Source organism: Doryrhamphus excisus, chromosome 5 (genome assembly GCF_030265055.1).
Source record: "Doryrhamphus excisus isolate RoL2022-K1 chromosome 5, RoL_Dexc_1.0, whole genome shotgun sequence".
Lineage (NCBI taxonomy): Eukaryota > Metazoa > Chordata > Actinopteri > Syngnathiformes > Syngnathidae > Doryrhamphus > Doryrhamphus excisus.
The window spans coordinates 14457904-14476455 of record NC_080470.1 but is presented as its reverse complement, the minus strand read 5'-3'; the positions used below and the strand labels follow the sequence as shown (position 1 = coordinate 14476455).

The following is an 18552-nucleotide window of genomic DNA, read 5'->3' as shown; positions in this document are numbered from 1 at the left end:
AAGGTTGGCTCAGGCCATGATGCCAGGTTGTATGTTGAGTTTAAATGAAATACTTTGGAAAGATTGGACGGGCTGTATTCAAACACTTGCCGGGCCGGATGTGGCCCCCGGGCCGTAGTTTGCCCACCCCTGGCCTAGTCCCATCTTGCCGTCAGGGCATGTTTTGTGGAATAGTGCAGCCCTGATGATGATAATAATAATAATTGTTGGAATCAGATCTAGATCACACCTGGATTGTTCAGGTTGTCCTCAGTGATGTTTCTGGATTTCTTAAGACGATGTTTCATCTTTCATGCAAACAGACGTTATCATACTAGATAGGACAGCTGAGAAGCAAAACATCTCTGAAGACAACCTGAACATTCCATCTGCCATGGATTCAATGACGTGGAGGCGTGAGGATGTTTTATGTTTGTCAAGCAAAGACAAAGACGGCCTCTCCTCCCCGTCCTTTGTCCTCCATTGTTCCCCAACAAGCGGCACCGACTTGACAGCCGGGATGACAGCGGTCCCCGGCGAGGGCGCATGAAACGAAGCACGGTGAATCTTAAGAGACCGGCTTATTTCCCTTAATGCAAACGTGATGTATTATCACGCATTCCTTCGCCGTCAGGAAGGCTGCACAGATAAGGTAAGCGCTTAGGATGCGTGGACCACAAAGTGTCTCCGCACAAAATTCTGTATCTTTGCTTTATTTGTCAGTCAGATCATTAGCGTCTCCTCCTTGTTATCTGTTTGGCACATATTGCATCAGAGCAGACGGTGAGATATGAAAGTAGATGCAGCGGGAGACTCTATAGAAGTCACCTCTCATCTAACAGGTTTTTTTTTTTTTTACCCCCCCCCCCACCCGCTTGCTCACAATTGATATGTAGCGCCTGCCCCGCAACCAACTACCACCATTCAACCCATCTATCTGCCCCCCTCCCTGCGTGTCTTCCTCCCTGGGAAGCATCCTGCTGACACTCTCCAAGGAGTCTTATTGATATTCTTGGAGAGGCCTTGCAGTGGGAGAGAGAGAGAGAAAAAGAGGGAGGGAATGAAAGTCACTCTGTTGTAGATGCTAACCTTCCACTACTAACCAGGTTCATGCTTCACCTGGAAATTAAGATTTATTATTGATTGGGATTGATTATGGGTTCTCCGATCGATCGGCCACTGACCAGTATTGACTGATTTCTGTGAAAAAAATCGGCCAATAATTATCTATAAATGCCGATGACATGTGGCTAGCACTAATTCAGCCCTCAGCGATCGCCTTAGCTCGCGTCTTGGGTTGCGTCGTTCTTTCACGTTTCCATCAAAACAGAAACTACAGTAAACCTCGGATATATCGGACTCGGATATATCGGAAATTCGCTCACAACAGACAGATATTTTCCAAATATTTTCCTCATAATATCATGATTTTATTTTCTGAAAATTGGCACTTTTTCTCTTGTCAGAACACAAAATTTTCCTCTGAATAGTTTGTGTTTATCCTTGGAAAATAATATATTTTTTCCATGTCAACTTTCTTGTACATTTTCTTCTCATAATTAAGACTTTATTTCAATATTGTAACTTTTTCTACAATCTAAATTTATATAAATTACACCTTTTTATTTAATTTTTTTCTTTAATATGTTAGCTTAATGCTTCTAAAATGATATTATTTTGCCTCAAAATATCACTAGTCTTCTAAAATTGCTACTTATTTTTTTTTCAATTTTTGCAGTTAATTTTGCATTTTGCACATTTTTCAACTTTCTTCATATATTTTCTGCTACTTATTATGACTTTATACAGTAAACCTCGGATATATCGGACTCGGATATATCGGAAATTCGCTCACAACGGACAGATAAAAAAGAACCAATTTTTCTGTAATGCATTTCCAATAAAAATTCATTGCATATATCTGATTTTTTTATAACGGATTTCGCCTATTTCGGACAAAATCTCCAGTCCCGTTCCAATGCATTTCCATGAAATTTCCCTCGCATATATCGGATGGCCGCATCGTGGCGCTCCGATTCGCCGAATCGTGACAGGCCGCTATACGACGTCATTTGCAGCGTTTGCAGCGTTGCCTGCGCGTCCAGGTACATTGGAAACATAGTCAAGGAAGTGCCTTTTTATAACGGATAAAATCCCATTTACGCATATACCGGATATAAATCCGATATATGCGTAAAACGGACATTTTCCGGTATACGCCATATATAACCAGTGGGAACAATTGAATCCGATACGTATATCCGAGGTTTACTGTCTGCCGACTCATGTCTGCCGAATCTTGCAAGGGTAGCATGTTAGTACAGCATTTGGAGAACAAACACGTGACGGGGTATGGCGACTTCCGGAGGTCATCGTTCATGTGTCGCTGACGTGCGCTCAGAAGGTTAAGCAAATAACCTGAAAAATTACACTGGGGAACACTCAAAATGTTGCATTTAAAGTAAGACTTGTTTTTAGTCAATTCAAGTGTGCTGAGTTCAAATCTGAAGTTAGTTTTTTTCTGCAAGCTACAGATTTTATGCAATCTTTAATTTTTTATTAAAAATGGAAAAAAATCGAGCATTATTATAGGATATTGCAATGTCAGCCACAAATCAGTATATTTAACAAGGCAAAAGAAACAGAACATTAAAATGTGATTTTAGATTAAAGTACACCATTGTTAGAAGTGCCATATGTTTTTCTGGAAGCGTTTCTCAGAAAACAGTCTTTATCGCAACGTGAGATAAGCATAATTTACAACGTTCTTCAGATAAGAGTCAATCACAGCTAATAACGCTTATCACTTTCTGTCAGTACAGTATTTTAGTCAGGCAGGAATTTGCGTTTGTAACTTTTGCGTTTGTACACTTCATCTGGGCAATCTCGTTTAATACTCCAGCAGTAGTCGGCCATCATACTTTTGTCCCAGCGACCTTGGTAGCGTTCTTCCATGATCTTTAGGTCTTGGTGGAACCATTCTCCTTGTTCGTCACTCACAGCCCCCAGGTTTTCAGGGAACTGGTCAAGGTGGCTGTTCAAGAAATGAAGCTTGATGCTCATGTTGCACCTGAGAGCACGAAAAGCGAGGAGCATTCTGTTCACAAGTTCATTGTAGTTCTCTGCCTTGTTGTTTCCAAGGAAGTTCTAAGTGACTGCCACAAAGGATAACCATGCTGCCCTCTCCAAGGCGGTCATCTTGGCAACAAACTGATCATCACGAATGAGGGTTCGAATCAAACACACCTGCTTTGATCTTCTCGAACGACAACCCTGGTATAGCTTTGATTATGTGTTGGAAACATTAACCTTCGGTATCCAGTGCCTTGACAAATTGTTTCATCAAACCTAGTTTGATGTGCAGAGGAGGAAAGATGATCCTATCTCTGTCAACAATTGGGTTATGTGTGATATTTGGCATGCCTGCTTCAAGGGTTTCACGAACAGGCCAGTCCTTCTGGACCCAGTGTCTGTCTCGTGCTCGACTGTCCCACATGCAGAGGAAACATGGAAACTTGGTGAAACCTTTCTGTTGACCAAGAAGGAAGTTTACCATTTTCAAGTCTACACAAATGATCCAGTTGTGCTCACGATATTTTAAGAATTCCATGACCATTCTGATGTCATCATAGTCTTCCCGCAGATGAACTGAATGACCAACAGGCACTGCCCCGTAAACATTGCCATTATGCAAAAGAACACACTTGAGACTGCGTTTAGAACTGTCTATAAAGAGCCGCCATTCAGTTGGATCATAGTGAGGAACACCCAGTTCTTTGAGAAGACCTGGGATATCATGGCATAAACAAACTGTCTGTCTTCAGAAAAGAAGGTCACAAAAAGCTGGTCGCGCTTTCTGTAATATGACACTTTAACAGTGTGATCAACAAGATTTTTGCCTTGTAATCTTGATGCCAAAAGCTCAGCTGCTTTCTTTGAAAGACCTAAATCCCGAACTAAGTCATTCAGTTCAGTTTGGTGAAGAGGCTTGGGGACTGGGGGAGATTCAGTCTCTGAAGAACATTCCTCGGATTGTTCCCACCTAGTTTCTGGCAATTCATTGTCACAACTGTCTTCCTCGTTCGTATCATGTCCAATGTCTTTATCGTTTAATGAAGGCAAACCTTTGAAAACTGGAACAGGAATGGAATCTATGTATATAATCTCAAAACGCATAGATTTGGGTTACGTAAGTTCATATATTTAGACTATTTCATCTATCTCAAATTGCATGAAAACTAGAGCTTATGGACAAAAACTAATTTCAGATTTGAAATCAGCGCCTAAAAATCATTCAGAATCAGTTAAAAAATCCAATGCAACAGAAAGTTGAAAAAATATTGTTCCCCAGTGTTATTGAACGGGGCTGCACGGCGGACAAGCGGGTAGTGCGCAGGACTCACAGCTCGGAGACCCGAGTTCAAATCCGCCCTCTGTGTGGAGTTTGCATGTTCTCCCCATGCATGCATGGGTTTTCTCTGGGTTTCCTCCCCCATTCCAAAAACATGCTAGGTTAATTGGCGGCTCCAAATTGTCCATAGGTATGAATGTGAGTGTGAATGGTTGTTTGTCTATATGTGCCCTGAAAATGCTTTTTTTAAAATTATTAGAGCACTCTAGACATGACATAACACCCCTATACAGTAGTCGCTTGTGTTATTTTACCCAGTAGCTCCTCCTTTTTCCAACCGATTCAAACCATTCCAACATCAAATTGCTCAACTCATCCGGGAATAGTTTGCTATATACTCAGGTCTTTCAAAACAGTCAAAGATTTTCCAAAATTCCCCAATTTTTCCCATTGGAAATGAATAGGCCATTCCTGATACAGTAAACCTCGGATATATCGGCTTCAATTGTACCCTGATGGGAGCATCTCTAATTGTAATGATGGCTTCCTCTACAGAAAGTGTGTTTAGCATGTCAGGGATGCATCACATCTGCACCTCCTTCTACAGTACTTCCTTTACCCCAGGGGGGCCAAGGGTGCTCATTTATCGTCTTTGTGTTTGTGCTCGTCTTTGTCTTTGCATGCAAAGCTGCATGTTAGTTAGCACCTTCCTCGGTGCCTTGCTTCAAAGGATACCCTGCCACCAAACCTCTGCAGCCAGTTTGATTTTACAGCAGGGGTCTCAAACACGCGGCCCGCGGGCCAAATGTGGCCCGCAGGATACTAGTTTGAGGCCCCCGCCTTGATATGAAAGTTTAATGTTAGTGCGGCCCGCGCAAGTTTGATATGGATGCTGTATGGTATCATGTACCCAGAAAAAATTATTACGTTTGATTCATGTTCATGTTAAAGGTTAAATAACTGTTAATAGTTATCCTCCCTATCCGTGTGGAAGTGGTAAGTTTTTGGCTATTTAAGTTGAAAGGAAATAACTCGAAGGCTACCGTTTAGGTCGCTAGCTCTCTAGTTTGCGAGTTAGCATGTGTCTCAAGACCCTGCAGTTGCGCAATATGTTGTAAATAAAAAGAGTATAAATGTGACTATAGTCGTGTTTTGTCATGTCTACAGGGCTCTAATAATGCTTTGTTCGTTTTAATCTGAAAAAAATAATTTGTCTACCCACCAACTATATGTGGTTTCTTAAGTTTTTATTATTTGCCGTTTTATTATTATTATTATATTTATTTATTTATTACTGATTGATTGATTTTCTTTATTCTTGATTTGTTTATTTATTTTTCATCTTATTTTGTGTATAAAAATAAAAAGTAAGATATTTGAGAACAGTGGAATGTTTTATCAGAGCTTTTCTTGTAGAAAATTGGAACCAAAGTGAAGTTTAAAAAAAAAAAAATTTTTTAATAAATGCGTTTTTTTTTTTTTTTTTGGGAAAACCTGATGCGGCCCAGTCTCACCCAGATCCGAGCTCCAGTGGCCCCCAAGTAAATTGAGTTTGAGACCCCTGTTTTACAGTATTTACCTGGAAATGACTCTAAATGAAGCACTAGTAAACACAAAAAAATGGCACAGAAGATAGAGAGCTGCCGTAACTCATCAAATCCAGTTTATAGTGAAAGGAACCATATGCTTGTTTTGATATCATAACAGAAATATCGATACTCGGAAAAATATTTAGATATTTGAATTCCAACTTACACTGGTTAGACTGTTTTTCTTTATTTGGTGGAGTCAACAGGTTTTTCCCTCCACGTCCCTTTTATTCAGTCTTTGTTGTGACATTGCAAAGCCCTTCAGAGGAGAGGAAAAGAAGCCTTTTGTTTGCTATTTATTTTTGCGTGCTATCCTCAGAGGTCTGTGCGGGTTAGGGAGGGAGTTGACAGGAAAGCACATTCATTTTCGAACGTTGAAACCCAAAGAGATGAGCCACAGAGCGCTTTGAGTCGCAGCTGACGGGACGGCGAGGGCTGCAGACTCATTTGATTTGGGAGATGGAGGAGGATTTGGGGGATGTTGGCAGACGCTGACCCTGGCTGTTTGGCAGCGTGGCTATTTTTGTCCTGTTGGCGTGGCGTCACACGCGCGTGAATTGAGCGGCGCTGGTGACTCTGAACTTCCCGGCCTGATGAGACGTTCACGTGCGTTATGATTCCATGTCCTCTCGCCGCCTTGTCGGCCTCCAGCCAGAAGGTGGCGGGGTCTCATTTGAAAGCTGTCAGCAGTCGTTATCTTTTATAAAGACCAAAGAGTTCGGCTCGGTGGCTTAAGAGGTGAAAATGATCTACACAACCCCCACGCAGCGCCACCTCCCTCCAGACCGGATCACACGGTCTTCCATACGGCTTCGTCCACGCCTGTCCTTTCTGGTCCGGTTCAAAGCAAGACTCATGCCAAGGTCCCCAAGTCCCAATCGTCATAAGCCAGGGGTGGAAAAAAGGTTCCCTGCCTGGACTACATGGTGAAAAATGAAAGCATCTTGTAAAGATATTTTCTATATATTTCAAGGAAAAACTACATCTCAGCTTTGTCATATACAGTAGGTCAGGGGTCTCAAACTCAATTTACCTGGGGGCCACTGGAACTAGGGTCTGGGCAAGACTTTTTCAGTGCTTTGGTTCCGATTTTCTACAATAAAAGCTTTCACATTCCACTGTTCTCAAATATATTAATTTTTTATTTTTCTGCGCAAAATAAAATGAAAAATAAATAAACAAATCAAGAATAAAGAAAATCAATCAATCAGTAATAAATAAATATAATAATAATAATAATAAAATGGCAAATAATAAAAACTTAAGAAACCACATATAGTTGGTGGGTAGACAAATGATTTTTTTCATATTAAAATGAACAAAGCATTATTAGAGCCCTGTAGACATGACAAAACACGACTATAGTCACATTTATACTCTTTTTTTATTTACAACATATTGCGCAACTGCAGGGTCTTGAGACACATGCTAGCTCGCAAACTAGAGAGCTAGCGACCTAAACGGTAGCATTCAAGTTATTTCCTTTCAACTTAAATAGCCAAAAACTTACCACTTCCACACGGATAGGGAGGATAACTATTAAGTTATTTAACCTTTAACATGAACATTAATCAAACATAATCATTTTTTCTGGGTACATGATACCATACAGCATCCATATCAAACTTGCGCGGGCCGCACTAACATTAAACTTTCATATCAAGGCGGGGGCCTCAAACTAGTGTCCTGCGGGCCACATTTGGCCTGCGGGCTATGTGTTTAAGACCACTGCAGTAGGTGGGAAAAGCCCATTGTCAATATCTTGTTTTTCTATTTTTTGGTCTTTTTAAAAATGTGTCCATATAATTCAACTTCTGAAATAACCATCATAAATCTTCTTTTGTCATATTAGGACGTCTTCAGTCTATGCTACTAAAATGATGAATTTTTCTTCATAGTATTATGACTTTATTGTCATAATTTTTTTGGTGCTTTTTTTATTTAATATTTCAGATGTAATGTATACTACTAAAATGATATAATTTTTCCTCATAGTATTATCACTATTCTCATAATTTTTGGGGGCTTTTTTCTTTAATATTTCAGATGTAATGTATGCTACTAAAATGATATAATTTTTCCTCATAGTATTATGACTTTATTGTCGTAATTTTTGGGGCTTTTTTTCTTTAATATTTCAGATGTAATGTATGCTACTAAAATGATATTAATTTTCCTCATAGTATTATGACTTTATTCTCGTAATTTTTTGGGCTTTTTATCTTTAATATTTTAGAAGTAATGTATGCTACTAAAATGATATAATTTTTCCTCATAGTATTATGACTTTATTCTCGTCATTTTTTGTGTTTTTTTCTTTAATATTTCAGATGTAATGTATGCTACTAAAATGATATAATTTTTCCTCATAGTATTATGACTTTATTCTCATAATTTTTTTTGGCTTTTTTTCTTTAATATTTCAGATGTAATGTATACTACTAAAATGATATAATTTTTCCTCATAGTAATATGACTTTATTCTCATAATTTTTTTGGCTTTTTTTTCTTTAATATTTTAGAAGTAATGTATGCTACTAAAATTATATAATGTTTCCTCATAATAATATGACTTTATTCTCGTAATTTTTTTGACTTTTTTCTTTAATATTTTATAAGTAATGTATGCTACTAAAATTTTTCCTCATAGTATTATGACTTCATTCTTGTAATTTGTTTGTGTTTTTTTTTCTTTAATATTTCAGATGTAATGTATGCTACTAAAATGATATAATTTTTCCTCATAGTATTATGACTTTATTGTCGTAATTTTTGGGGCTTTTTTTCTTTAATATTTCAGATGTAATGTATGCTACTAAAATGATATAAATTTTCCTCATAGTATTATGACTTCATTCTTGTAATTTGTTTGTGTTTTTTTTTCTTTAATATTTCAGATGTAATGTATACTACTAAAATGATATAATTTTTCCTCATAGTATTATGACTTTATTCTCGTAATTTTTTGTGCTTTTTTCTTTAATATTTCAGATGTAATGTATGCTACGAAAATGATATAATTTTTCCTCATAGTATTTTGACTTTATTCTCGTAATTTTTTTTGACTTTTTTCTTTAATATTTTATAAGTAATGTATGCTACTAAAATGATATAATTTTTCCTCATAGTATTATGACTTTATTCTCGTAATTTTGGGGGCTTTTTTCTTTAATATTTCAGATGTAAAGTATGTTACTAAAATGATATAATTTTTCCTCCTAGTATTATGACTTTATTGTCGTAATTTTGGGGGGCTTTTTTCTTTAATATTTCAGATGTAATGTATGCTACTAAAATTATATATTTTTTCCTCATAGTATTATGACTTTATTCTCGTCATTTTGGGGGGCTTTTTTCTTTAATATTTCAGATGTAATGTATACTACTAAAATTATATATTTTTTCCTCATAGTATTATGACTTTATTCTCTGCATTTTTGGGGGCTTTTTTCTTTAATATTTCAGATGTAATGTATGCTACTAAAATGATATCATTTTTCCTCATAGTATTATGACTTTATTATTTTTTTTGGCCTTTTTTTCTTTAATATTTCAGATGTAATGTATGCTACTAAAATGATATAAGTTTTCCTCATAGTATTATGACTTTATTCTCGTAATTTTGGGGGGCTTTTTTCTTTAATATTTCAGATGTAGTGTATGCTACTAAAATTATATATTTTTTCCTCATAGTATTATGACTTTATTCTCGTCATTTTGGGGGGCTTTTTTCTTTAATATTTCAGATGTAATGTATACTACTAAAATTATATAATTTTTCCTCATAGTATTATGACTTTATTCTCGTCATTTTTGGGGGCTTTTTTCTTTAATATTTCAGATGTAATGTACTATGCTACTAAAATGATATAATTTTTCCTCATAGTATTATGACTTTATTCTCGTCATTTTGGGGGGCTTTTTTCTTTAATATTTCAGATGTAATGTATACTACTAAAATGATATTTTTCCTCATAGTATTATCACTTTATTCTCGTAATTTTTTTTGGCTTTTTTTCTTTAATATTTCAGATGTAATGTATTCTACTAAAATGATGTAATTTTTCCTCATAGTATTATGACTTTATTCTCTTAATTCTTTTTGGCTTTTTTAATATTTCAGATGTAATGTGTGCTACTAAAATGATATAAGTTTTCCTCATAGTATTATGACTTTATTCTCGTAATTTTGGGGGGCTTTTTTCTTTAATATTTCAGATGTAATGTATACTACTAAAATGATATTTTTTCCTCATAGTATTATGACTTTATTCTCGTAATTTTGGGGGGCTTTTTTCTTTAATATTTCAGATGTAATGTATACTACTAAAATGATATTTTTTCCTCATAGTATTATCACTTTATTCTCGTAATTTTTTTTGGCTTTTTTTCTTTAATATTTCAGATGTAATGTATGCTAATAAAGTGATATAATTTTTCCTAATAGTATTATGACTTTATTCTCATAATTTTTGGGGGCTTTTTTTCTTTAATATTTCAGATGTAATGTATGCTACTAAAAGTTTATTCTCATAAAATGGAAACTTTTATAATGTGTAACATGACTTTTTCTCCCCCTTGACTTCATTATAAATTATTATAAATGACATAAATGATGATTCTTCTTGTAATTGTGACTTTATTGCCGTAATTTTTTGACTTTCAATATTATGATGTTATTATTGTAAAATGATGACTTTTCACGTTACATTGCCACCCTGTTTTCACAATATTTTGACATTGTTATCAAATTACTGCTTTTTTTTTACCCCGGCCCGCACTTTGGACACCCCTGTCATGGTGGATACGTACACTCACAATTACGAGTGCGCCTGAATGCAATTATATTTCAACCTGCTAAAAACTAACAAGCCAACCCAGGAGCGTTGTTGTGTGGACGGACGGAGCCATTTTTCTGAGAAGTAGTACTGTCGTATATCCAGGTGGTTGAAGGACATCTCCAGCGTCTAAGTGCTGTTATGAAACATTCAGTCTGAAGACAACACGCAGGAGAACACAAACACTTCCTGTTAAGGTGGGCTTACAAGGTGACACAAGCGTACATATTGTGTAACCGTTCTTCTTTCTCCCCCATCTCGGCCAGCTTTGACCATGGACTCGTTCAGCACCAAGAGCTTAGCGCTGCAGGCGCAGAAGAAGCTGATGAGCAAGATGGCCACCAAGAGCATGGCCAGCCTTTTCATCGACGACACCAGCAGCGAAGTGCTGGACGAGCTGTACCGGGTCACCAAGGAGTACACCCGCAACCGCAAAGAGTCGCAGAAGATCATCAAGAACCTCATAAAGATGGTGGTGAAGCTGGGGGTGCTCTACAGGAACAACCAGTTCAGCAGCGAGGAGCTGATCCTGGTGGAGAACTTCAGGTGGGCACCCATGGATCACCGTGGAGTCTCGAACTCAACAGGGGGTCCATTCTGTGCACTCGTTGGTGCATTTGTTCCATAGAACAACGGCATGAACGGGCTGAGCCATACAACTATGTCTCAGTGGGTGGAGGCGGGGCCGCTAGCATACACACAGTGTGCAAAATAGTGCAAATCTATTTTCTATGTCGCTTATCTTCACGAAGATCATGAGAGTATGCTGGAGCCTATCCCAGCCGACGGGGTACACCCTAACTGGTGGTGCAACGGCGTCAATCACATGTAGGGCACATATAGACAAACAACCATTCACACTCACATTCATACCTATGGACAATTTGGAGTGGCTAATTAACCTAGCATGTTTTTGGAATGTGGGAGGAGACCGGAGTACCCGGAGAAAACGTACAAACTCCACACAGAGATGCCCAAGCGGATGTTCGAACCCAGGTGTTCATTGTCATTTTTTTCATTGCACCTTACAATAAGTGCTAAACTCATCACACAGCAACCTAACACTAAAAAGGTGCCGTATACCGAGTAAATATACAAACATGTGCCAATAAGTGTTGGGAAAAACTAATTTTCAAGTGTTCCGTAATGTACAGTAAACCACGGATATATCGGACTCGGATATATCGGAAATTCGCTCACAACGGACAGATAAAAAAGAACCAATTTTTCTGTAATGCATTTCCAATAAAAATTAATTGCATATATCGGATTTTTTATAACGGATTTCGCCTATTTCGGACAACATCTCCAGGCCCGTTCCAATGCATTTCCATGAAATTTCCCTCGCATATATCGGATGGCCGCATCGTGGCGCTCCGATTCGCCGAATCGTGACAGGCCGCTATACGACGTCATTTGCAGCGTTTGCAGCGTTGCCTGCGCGTCCAGGTACATTGGAAACATAGTCAAGGAAGTGCCTTTTTATAACGGATAAAATCCGATTTACGCATATACCGGATATAAATCCCATATATGCGTAAAACGGACATTTTCCGGTATACGCATATAACGGATTTTGCTTATATCGGACAAAACCAGTGGGAACAATTGAATCCGATATATCCGAGGTTTACTGTAGTAATAATAATTCAGTTATTTATAATTATTTGTAAATATTTGTAATTATTTTATACAACATAATTAATCATTTAACAATTGTAAGAATTTTTAATTATTTGTAATTATTGTTATTCATGGAATTATATTTTTATTTTGTATTTGTTGGTATTTTATTTTATTTTTTTATTTTTATTTTTTAATTTTATTAAATTATTGATAGACTGACAGATACTTAAATTGATGACATTTTGATGACACATTATTTGTAATTATTTGTACATATAATTATATTTTATAAATATAATTATTTTATATATTAGAATTAATAATTAACAATTATTGAATTTATTGTAACTTCTTAATTATTTATAATATTATCTACAATTATAATATATTAATAATAATTATGAATGTTTTATATCAAATCTGAGTTTTTAACACTCCCTCCCCCCACCCCCAAAAAACTGTAAAATATTAATATTTGATATTGTGTATTTGTTAGTATATTTCATGTTTAGATCAGGTGCCTTTTGAGTGTTAAGTTGCTGCGTGATGAATTTAGGTTGCATTTACGATTAGTTGTTATTCTAAAGGATTTGTCACAAAATTAGAATTTAGCCCTAAAGTTGCAGCGGTCAAAGTTCTGAAGAGTGGAAGCTGTCATAGCAGGGAGGCGGGAAAAAAAAGTCCACATTTCCTTCCGTTGATACATATTCTCGGAGTCCATGCGGGTTGAGAACTTTGAAGAAAACGGGCGAGGCAGCACTTTCTATTTATAAATGATCTTCAGTCAGACCCGGGAAGACTGACAGCCCCCCCCTCTCTGTGCCCTGCTTCTGTCTGGCAGGAAGAAGGTCCACACTCTGGCCATGACGGCGGTCAGCTTCCACCAGATCGACTTCACCTTTGACCGCCGCGTGATGAGCGCCCTGTTGAACGACTGCCGGGAGCTCCTGCACCAAGCCATCAAACGCCACCTGACGGCCAAGAGCCACTCGCGTGTCAACCACGTCTTCAATCACTTCGCCGACTGCGACTTCCTAGCCACTCTCTACGGGCCCGCCGAGGTGTATCGCGGCCACTTGCAGAGGATCTGCAACGGCGTCAACAAGATGCTCGACGAGGGTAACCTCTGACCTCTCATTCCCTCAACCCCCGTATGTCCCAAACTAAACTGAAGGCGACAATCACGAACGTCACACGAACACTGAGGTGCTCTCTTGCCCAAAGTCTTTCTTTTCTTTGCCTATCTCGGCTCTTTGCTTTTGTGTGGAAGCAAAGGAAAAAGCAGATAAAGTGAATGTAAAAGTTAGGATAGCAGCCTTCGTGCCTGAAACGCTTTTGTCCTCAATTCCAAGGGCACACAATGCTCGCCGTCTCGCTCACTGAAGCCCTGAACAGGAAGTCTGTCATATCTCTGTAAACAACCGGCTCGGAACGGAAAGAAACCTCTATACCTTTATCCAAAGCTCTTGTTTTGTTTGTTTTTTAATGTACTACTATTGCACTCCAAACTGAGTCCTCCAGCACTGTACCATAACGTACTTTTCCTGCAAGAATGCAACTTAGTGATGCAAGGGTACTTGAGTTAATCCTGCTTAGCTTGCCTTTTATTCACCTAAACCAGGGGTGGGCAAACTTTTTGACTCGCATTGATATGACAAAATTTACGGGGGGGCGGCAGACTATATATTTTACACGTAACAGTCCACCTGGTATTATTGTATCTGTAAAATTGTCATGCAATCTGCTATTATTATTTATTATTTTATATTTATATTTAAATATTTTACAAATAATAAAATATTATAATAATTACAATCAAATTAAAATAATAATTATATTATTATTATGTAAAATATGCAAATATAACAATATTATATATAATTAATATAATAATTAGCATTAATATAATAATTATAATAATCATAATAGTTCTAATAATAATTATAATAATCGAATAATAATAATAATTATTATTATTATTATAATTATTATTATTATTATTATGTGCTTGTGTCCCTTTTTCAGGAACACTTTGTAAACAACAGACCATGTCAAAAAACGACATTGATAAAACCATCAAAAGGTTGGCTCAGGCCATGATGCCAAGTTGTATGTTGAGTTTAAATGAAATACTTTGGAAAGATTGGGCGGGCCGTATTCAAACACTTGACGGGCCGCATGTGGCCCCCGGGCTGTAGTTTGCCCACCCCTGACCTAAACGCTCAACTTCCCTTCAAGGAGCCTGTTTATACTCTTCCACTTACACATAAACTGTCAGGGCCTGAGCAAGGGCGACAAAAGATGAAGTATTTGGTAAGGATCCATAATATTATAATACCGATAACTTTTTATTTACTTTTTTTGAAATGTCAACATAAGTGTAGTTTATGCAAACTTGGAGGTAAAATGGATTGGAAGAAATTAGGATTGAATCGAGACATTACAACAAGCACATGACTACTACCAGGAGAACCAGAGTATAGAAGGGAGGTAGCCACCGGCTGCGGCCCAGCAAGGTGCACTGTATTCGGGTACGCGTTCTGAGCAGCTGGTGTGCCACCACGCGGGTCTGAAATATTTTCACTTTGCAAATGTCGCAGCGCCGGCGTTTCAGGTGGCTGCTGATGATGTTTTGCCCCCTCCCCCTTCCTGGCTGATAAGGTTTTTTTGTGTTTCCAGTCAGGTCCCTTCCTTCAACTGGTACATCCAGCATGCCAAATGTCAGAAAGTGAACGTTTGTTTACATTTGAGGTCGGGGAAAATAATGTCACAAGGCAGGAGAAAAAATCAGCGCTTGATTTACTCACCCGCACAGTACAGTACGGATATCTTGTCTCATTGGATTGGATGACTTGAATTATGGGCTATCGGAGCTGATTTTAATGTTATCGGATTTATCTGTATGATAATTATGGTGACACCCCCCACCCCCCCACTCCTAGTATTTGGGTCATAGGGGACCTAAAAAATATAGCCGGATTGATATTAAACATATTTCTTTTGGAGCACTTATGGGTTTTATGTCATGCTAGCATCCTTGCCTATGCAAACGGCCGCTATGAATGCTTCCTACCTAAAAATGTCTGCGATATCTTTAGTAGATGTTGTTAAACATTAGCCTGCTAGCGGTTAGCATCTTCTCACTCCTCTGTTTTCCACAACTGAAAGAAAAAAAAATCCCAGTGGGAAGTCATAACAAATAAAATTCTGAGATAGATGGGAATGTTTTATTTATGATATAGAGTTGAAATTACGAGATCAAAAGTCACAACTATGATTTTTGCAAAGTCTTAATTATCAGATAAAAAGTCAAAATGATTACATAAAAAGTCGACATTACAAGTCATAATAATGAGATGCATAAAGTAGATTATGGCATATAAAGGTGAAATTATGAAATAAAATGTCATAATTATGATTTAGGGAAGTTATAATTATGAATCAAAAAGTACAAATTATGACATTTTATCTTGTAATGTCGACTTTTATCTCATAATTATGACCACTTTATCTCATAAATACAAGTGTTTATCTCTTTTATCCTAATTTGGATTTTTTTCAATCAGATAATTAGGACAGATAATCATAATTGTGACTTTTTTTAATCTCATAATTGACTTTTTATCACCTCATTTTGACTTTTTATGTGATAATTATGACTTCAGTGATAATTTCCACTTTCCTATCTCATAATTAGGACTTTTTATCTCATAATTTTTTTTTTTTAATCACACAATTAGGACTTTTTGTCTCATAATTATTTTTTTAATGACATAATTAGGATTTAGCATTGGGATATAATTTTTCTGGGAGTGGCATAAATGGGCTTCCATACGCTAGCTCCCCTACGGTTATTCCGGAGCATATTTATTATTTTTAAAAAACTGATTATGACTTTACACCAAAGTGAAGAAAACGGTATTTTTTTCCCAGAAGTATCGAAGCTAAGTTACAACTATAGCGAGAAGATGTGTGTGCACGTGCGTGTGCACGTGGGTAAAGTAAGGCAATTAGCCACCCTTTACCTGATGGTACCATCCCTCTGTAATTCCATCCGGCCTCTCCCCGGGGGAGCGTCAAGGCCACGCCCCATTTGGACGATGTCGCCGCCTCACCGCCGTTTGACTTAATGCTTGGTTTTGTTGGTGTGCCGCCAAAGGAGCCCCGGCTAGATCCCCCTAATAGACGTCTTTTTGTTTTCCCATCACTCCGACAAGAGATCAGGAGATTGCTCTGCTCCTCCACCTCATTTTCTATTCCGTGTGTGTGTGTGTGTGTGCGTGTGTTGGTGTGTGTGTGTGTGTGTGTGTGTGCGTACCTGTGACAGAATTGTAAATTGAGCCGTGTAATAAGCGCTGTACTTTTCCCAGATAGGATTGCAGGAACTTGTAACTTCCTCCAACTCAGCCAAAGAGGAGCTGTTGTTCGTCAGCATGGCGCCTTCTCCCAAGAAAGCGTTGATGATGGGAATGAACAGTGGGAACGATGAAATGGCCTTTTTTATTTTTATTTTATTTTTATTTTTTTTTTTGCATTTTGAGGCCATCTCTGGGTCGTCTTTGTCTTCCAAAGCGCTAGCAACCTGTCTTGGACTTTTAGCATCGTGAATTGTTTTATTTTCATATGTACATACCATTGTTTTCTCTCTATGTGTTCCTCTATTGTATCTCTACTGACACAACAAATATATTTCATTTCTTAAACAATACTTGCCTGGTCTTTTTTTGCTTTCCGTATACAGTAAACCTCGGATATATCGGAAATTCGCTCACAACGGACAGATAAAAAAGAACCGATTTTTCTGTAATGCATTTCCAATAAAAATTCATTGCATATATTGAATTTTTTATAACGGATTTCGCCTATTTCGGACAAAATCTCCAGTCCCGTTCCAATGCATTTCCATGAAATTTCCCTCGCATATATCGGATGGCCGCATCGTGGCGCTCCGATTCGCCGAATCGTGACAGGCCGCTATACGACGTCATCTGCGCGTTCAGGTACATTGGAAACATAGTCAAGGAAGTGCCTTTTTATAACGGATAAAATCCGATTTACGCATATACCGGATATAAATCCCATATATGCGTAAAACGGACATTTTCCGGTATACGCATATAACGGATTTCGCTTATATCGGACAAAACCAGTGGGAACAATTGATTCCGATATATCCGAGGTTTGTATTTCAGTCGTATCCACTGTCTCCCTAGGAGCGATCCCTTTCAACTTGTGGTGAAAGTGTGGACTTGAAATGGTGAAAATGGTGAAGTCAAACCAGCGTCATGATCAATAATGATCACAAAGACTTTGTCTCTGTGTTTGTCACATGACACCGCCGTCCCACCCTCCCTCAGTCAATCCAAGCATGAACAACCATTTCTTTATGGTTGGGGGGTAAGCCAACGATACCATTACAGTGGTTCTGCAGTTCATCCATGGCTGTGGGGGGGATGATGCAATCGTTGCATTTGTATTATTGATTTGGGTAAGCCAACACTGCCATCAGGATTGCAATCTCTTTGCGGTTGTGAGGGAGACAACCAAAGTTGGAAGGCATCAAGGTGTTTCCTAATTTCCTACAGGACTGCTATATATTTGTGGTTGTGTGGGAGAATAATCACATTTGCATAATTGGCTGGAGGGGGATAGTGAGGTAAGCCAACACTGCCATCACAATCATTGACTTTGCATAACAGGCCAGGAGGGGTAAGCCAAGCCATTTATTTTATGTATTATTTACAAATAAACTTTGACAACATCCTTGTCTTTATTATTTTTAAAATAAATTTTCGTATTTGCATGTAATCTATTTTATGTATATTATTTGAAAATCAACTTTGACCACATCCTTATTTTATTTACAAAGTGAATTATTACTTGCTAGTAATTTAATATTGAAAATTATTTGATTTTTACTTAATAGTAATTAATTTTATGTATTATTTGCAAATAAACTTTGACGACATCCTTATGTTATTTACAAAGTGAATTATTATTTGCAAGCAATTTATCATTGAAAATTATTTTATTTTTACTTAATAGTAATTAATTTTATGTATTATTTGCAAATAAACTTTGACGACATCCTTGTCTTTATTATTTTTAAAATAAATTTTAGTATTTGCGTGTAATTTATTTTATGTATATTATTTGAAAATCAACTTTG

At 37.4% G+C, this 18552-nt stretch overlaps 1 protein-coding gene across 2 annotated transcripts in view; it reads left to right on the top strand.

Moving 5' to 3' along the window:
• The window catches only part of tnfaip8l1 (tumor necrosis factor, alpha-induced protein 8-like 1), a 56827-nt gene extending 38712 nt beyond the window's left edge, over window positions 1-18115 (top strand). For both annotated transcript variants that reach the window (XM_058072267.1, XM_058072268.1), the window contains 2 exons: window positions 11024-11303; window positions 13225-18115. In XM_058072267.1, the coding sequence (XP_057928250.1) occupies window positions 11024-11303; window positions 13225-13513 (569 nt within the window). In that variant the 3' untranslated portion in view covers window positions 13514-18115. The remainder of the gene's footprint in view (window positions 1-11023; window positions 11304-13224) is intronic.
• Window positions 18116-18552: the final 437 nt, after the last annotated feature.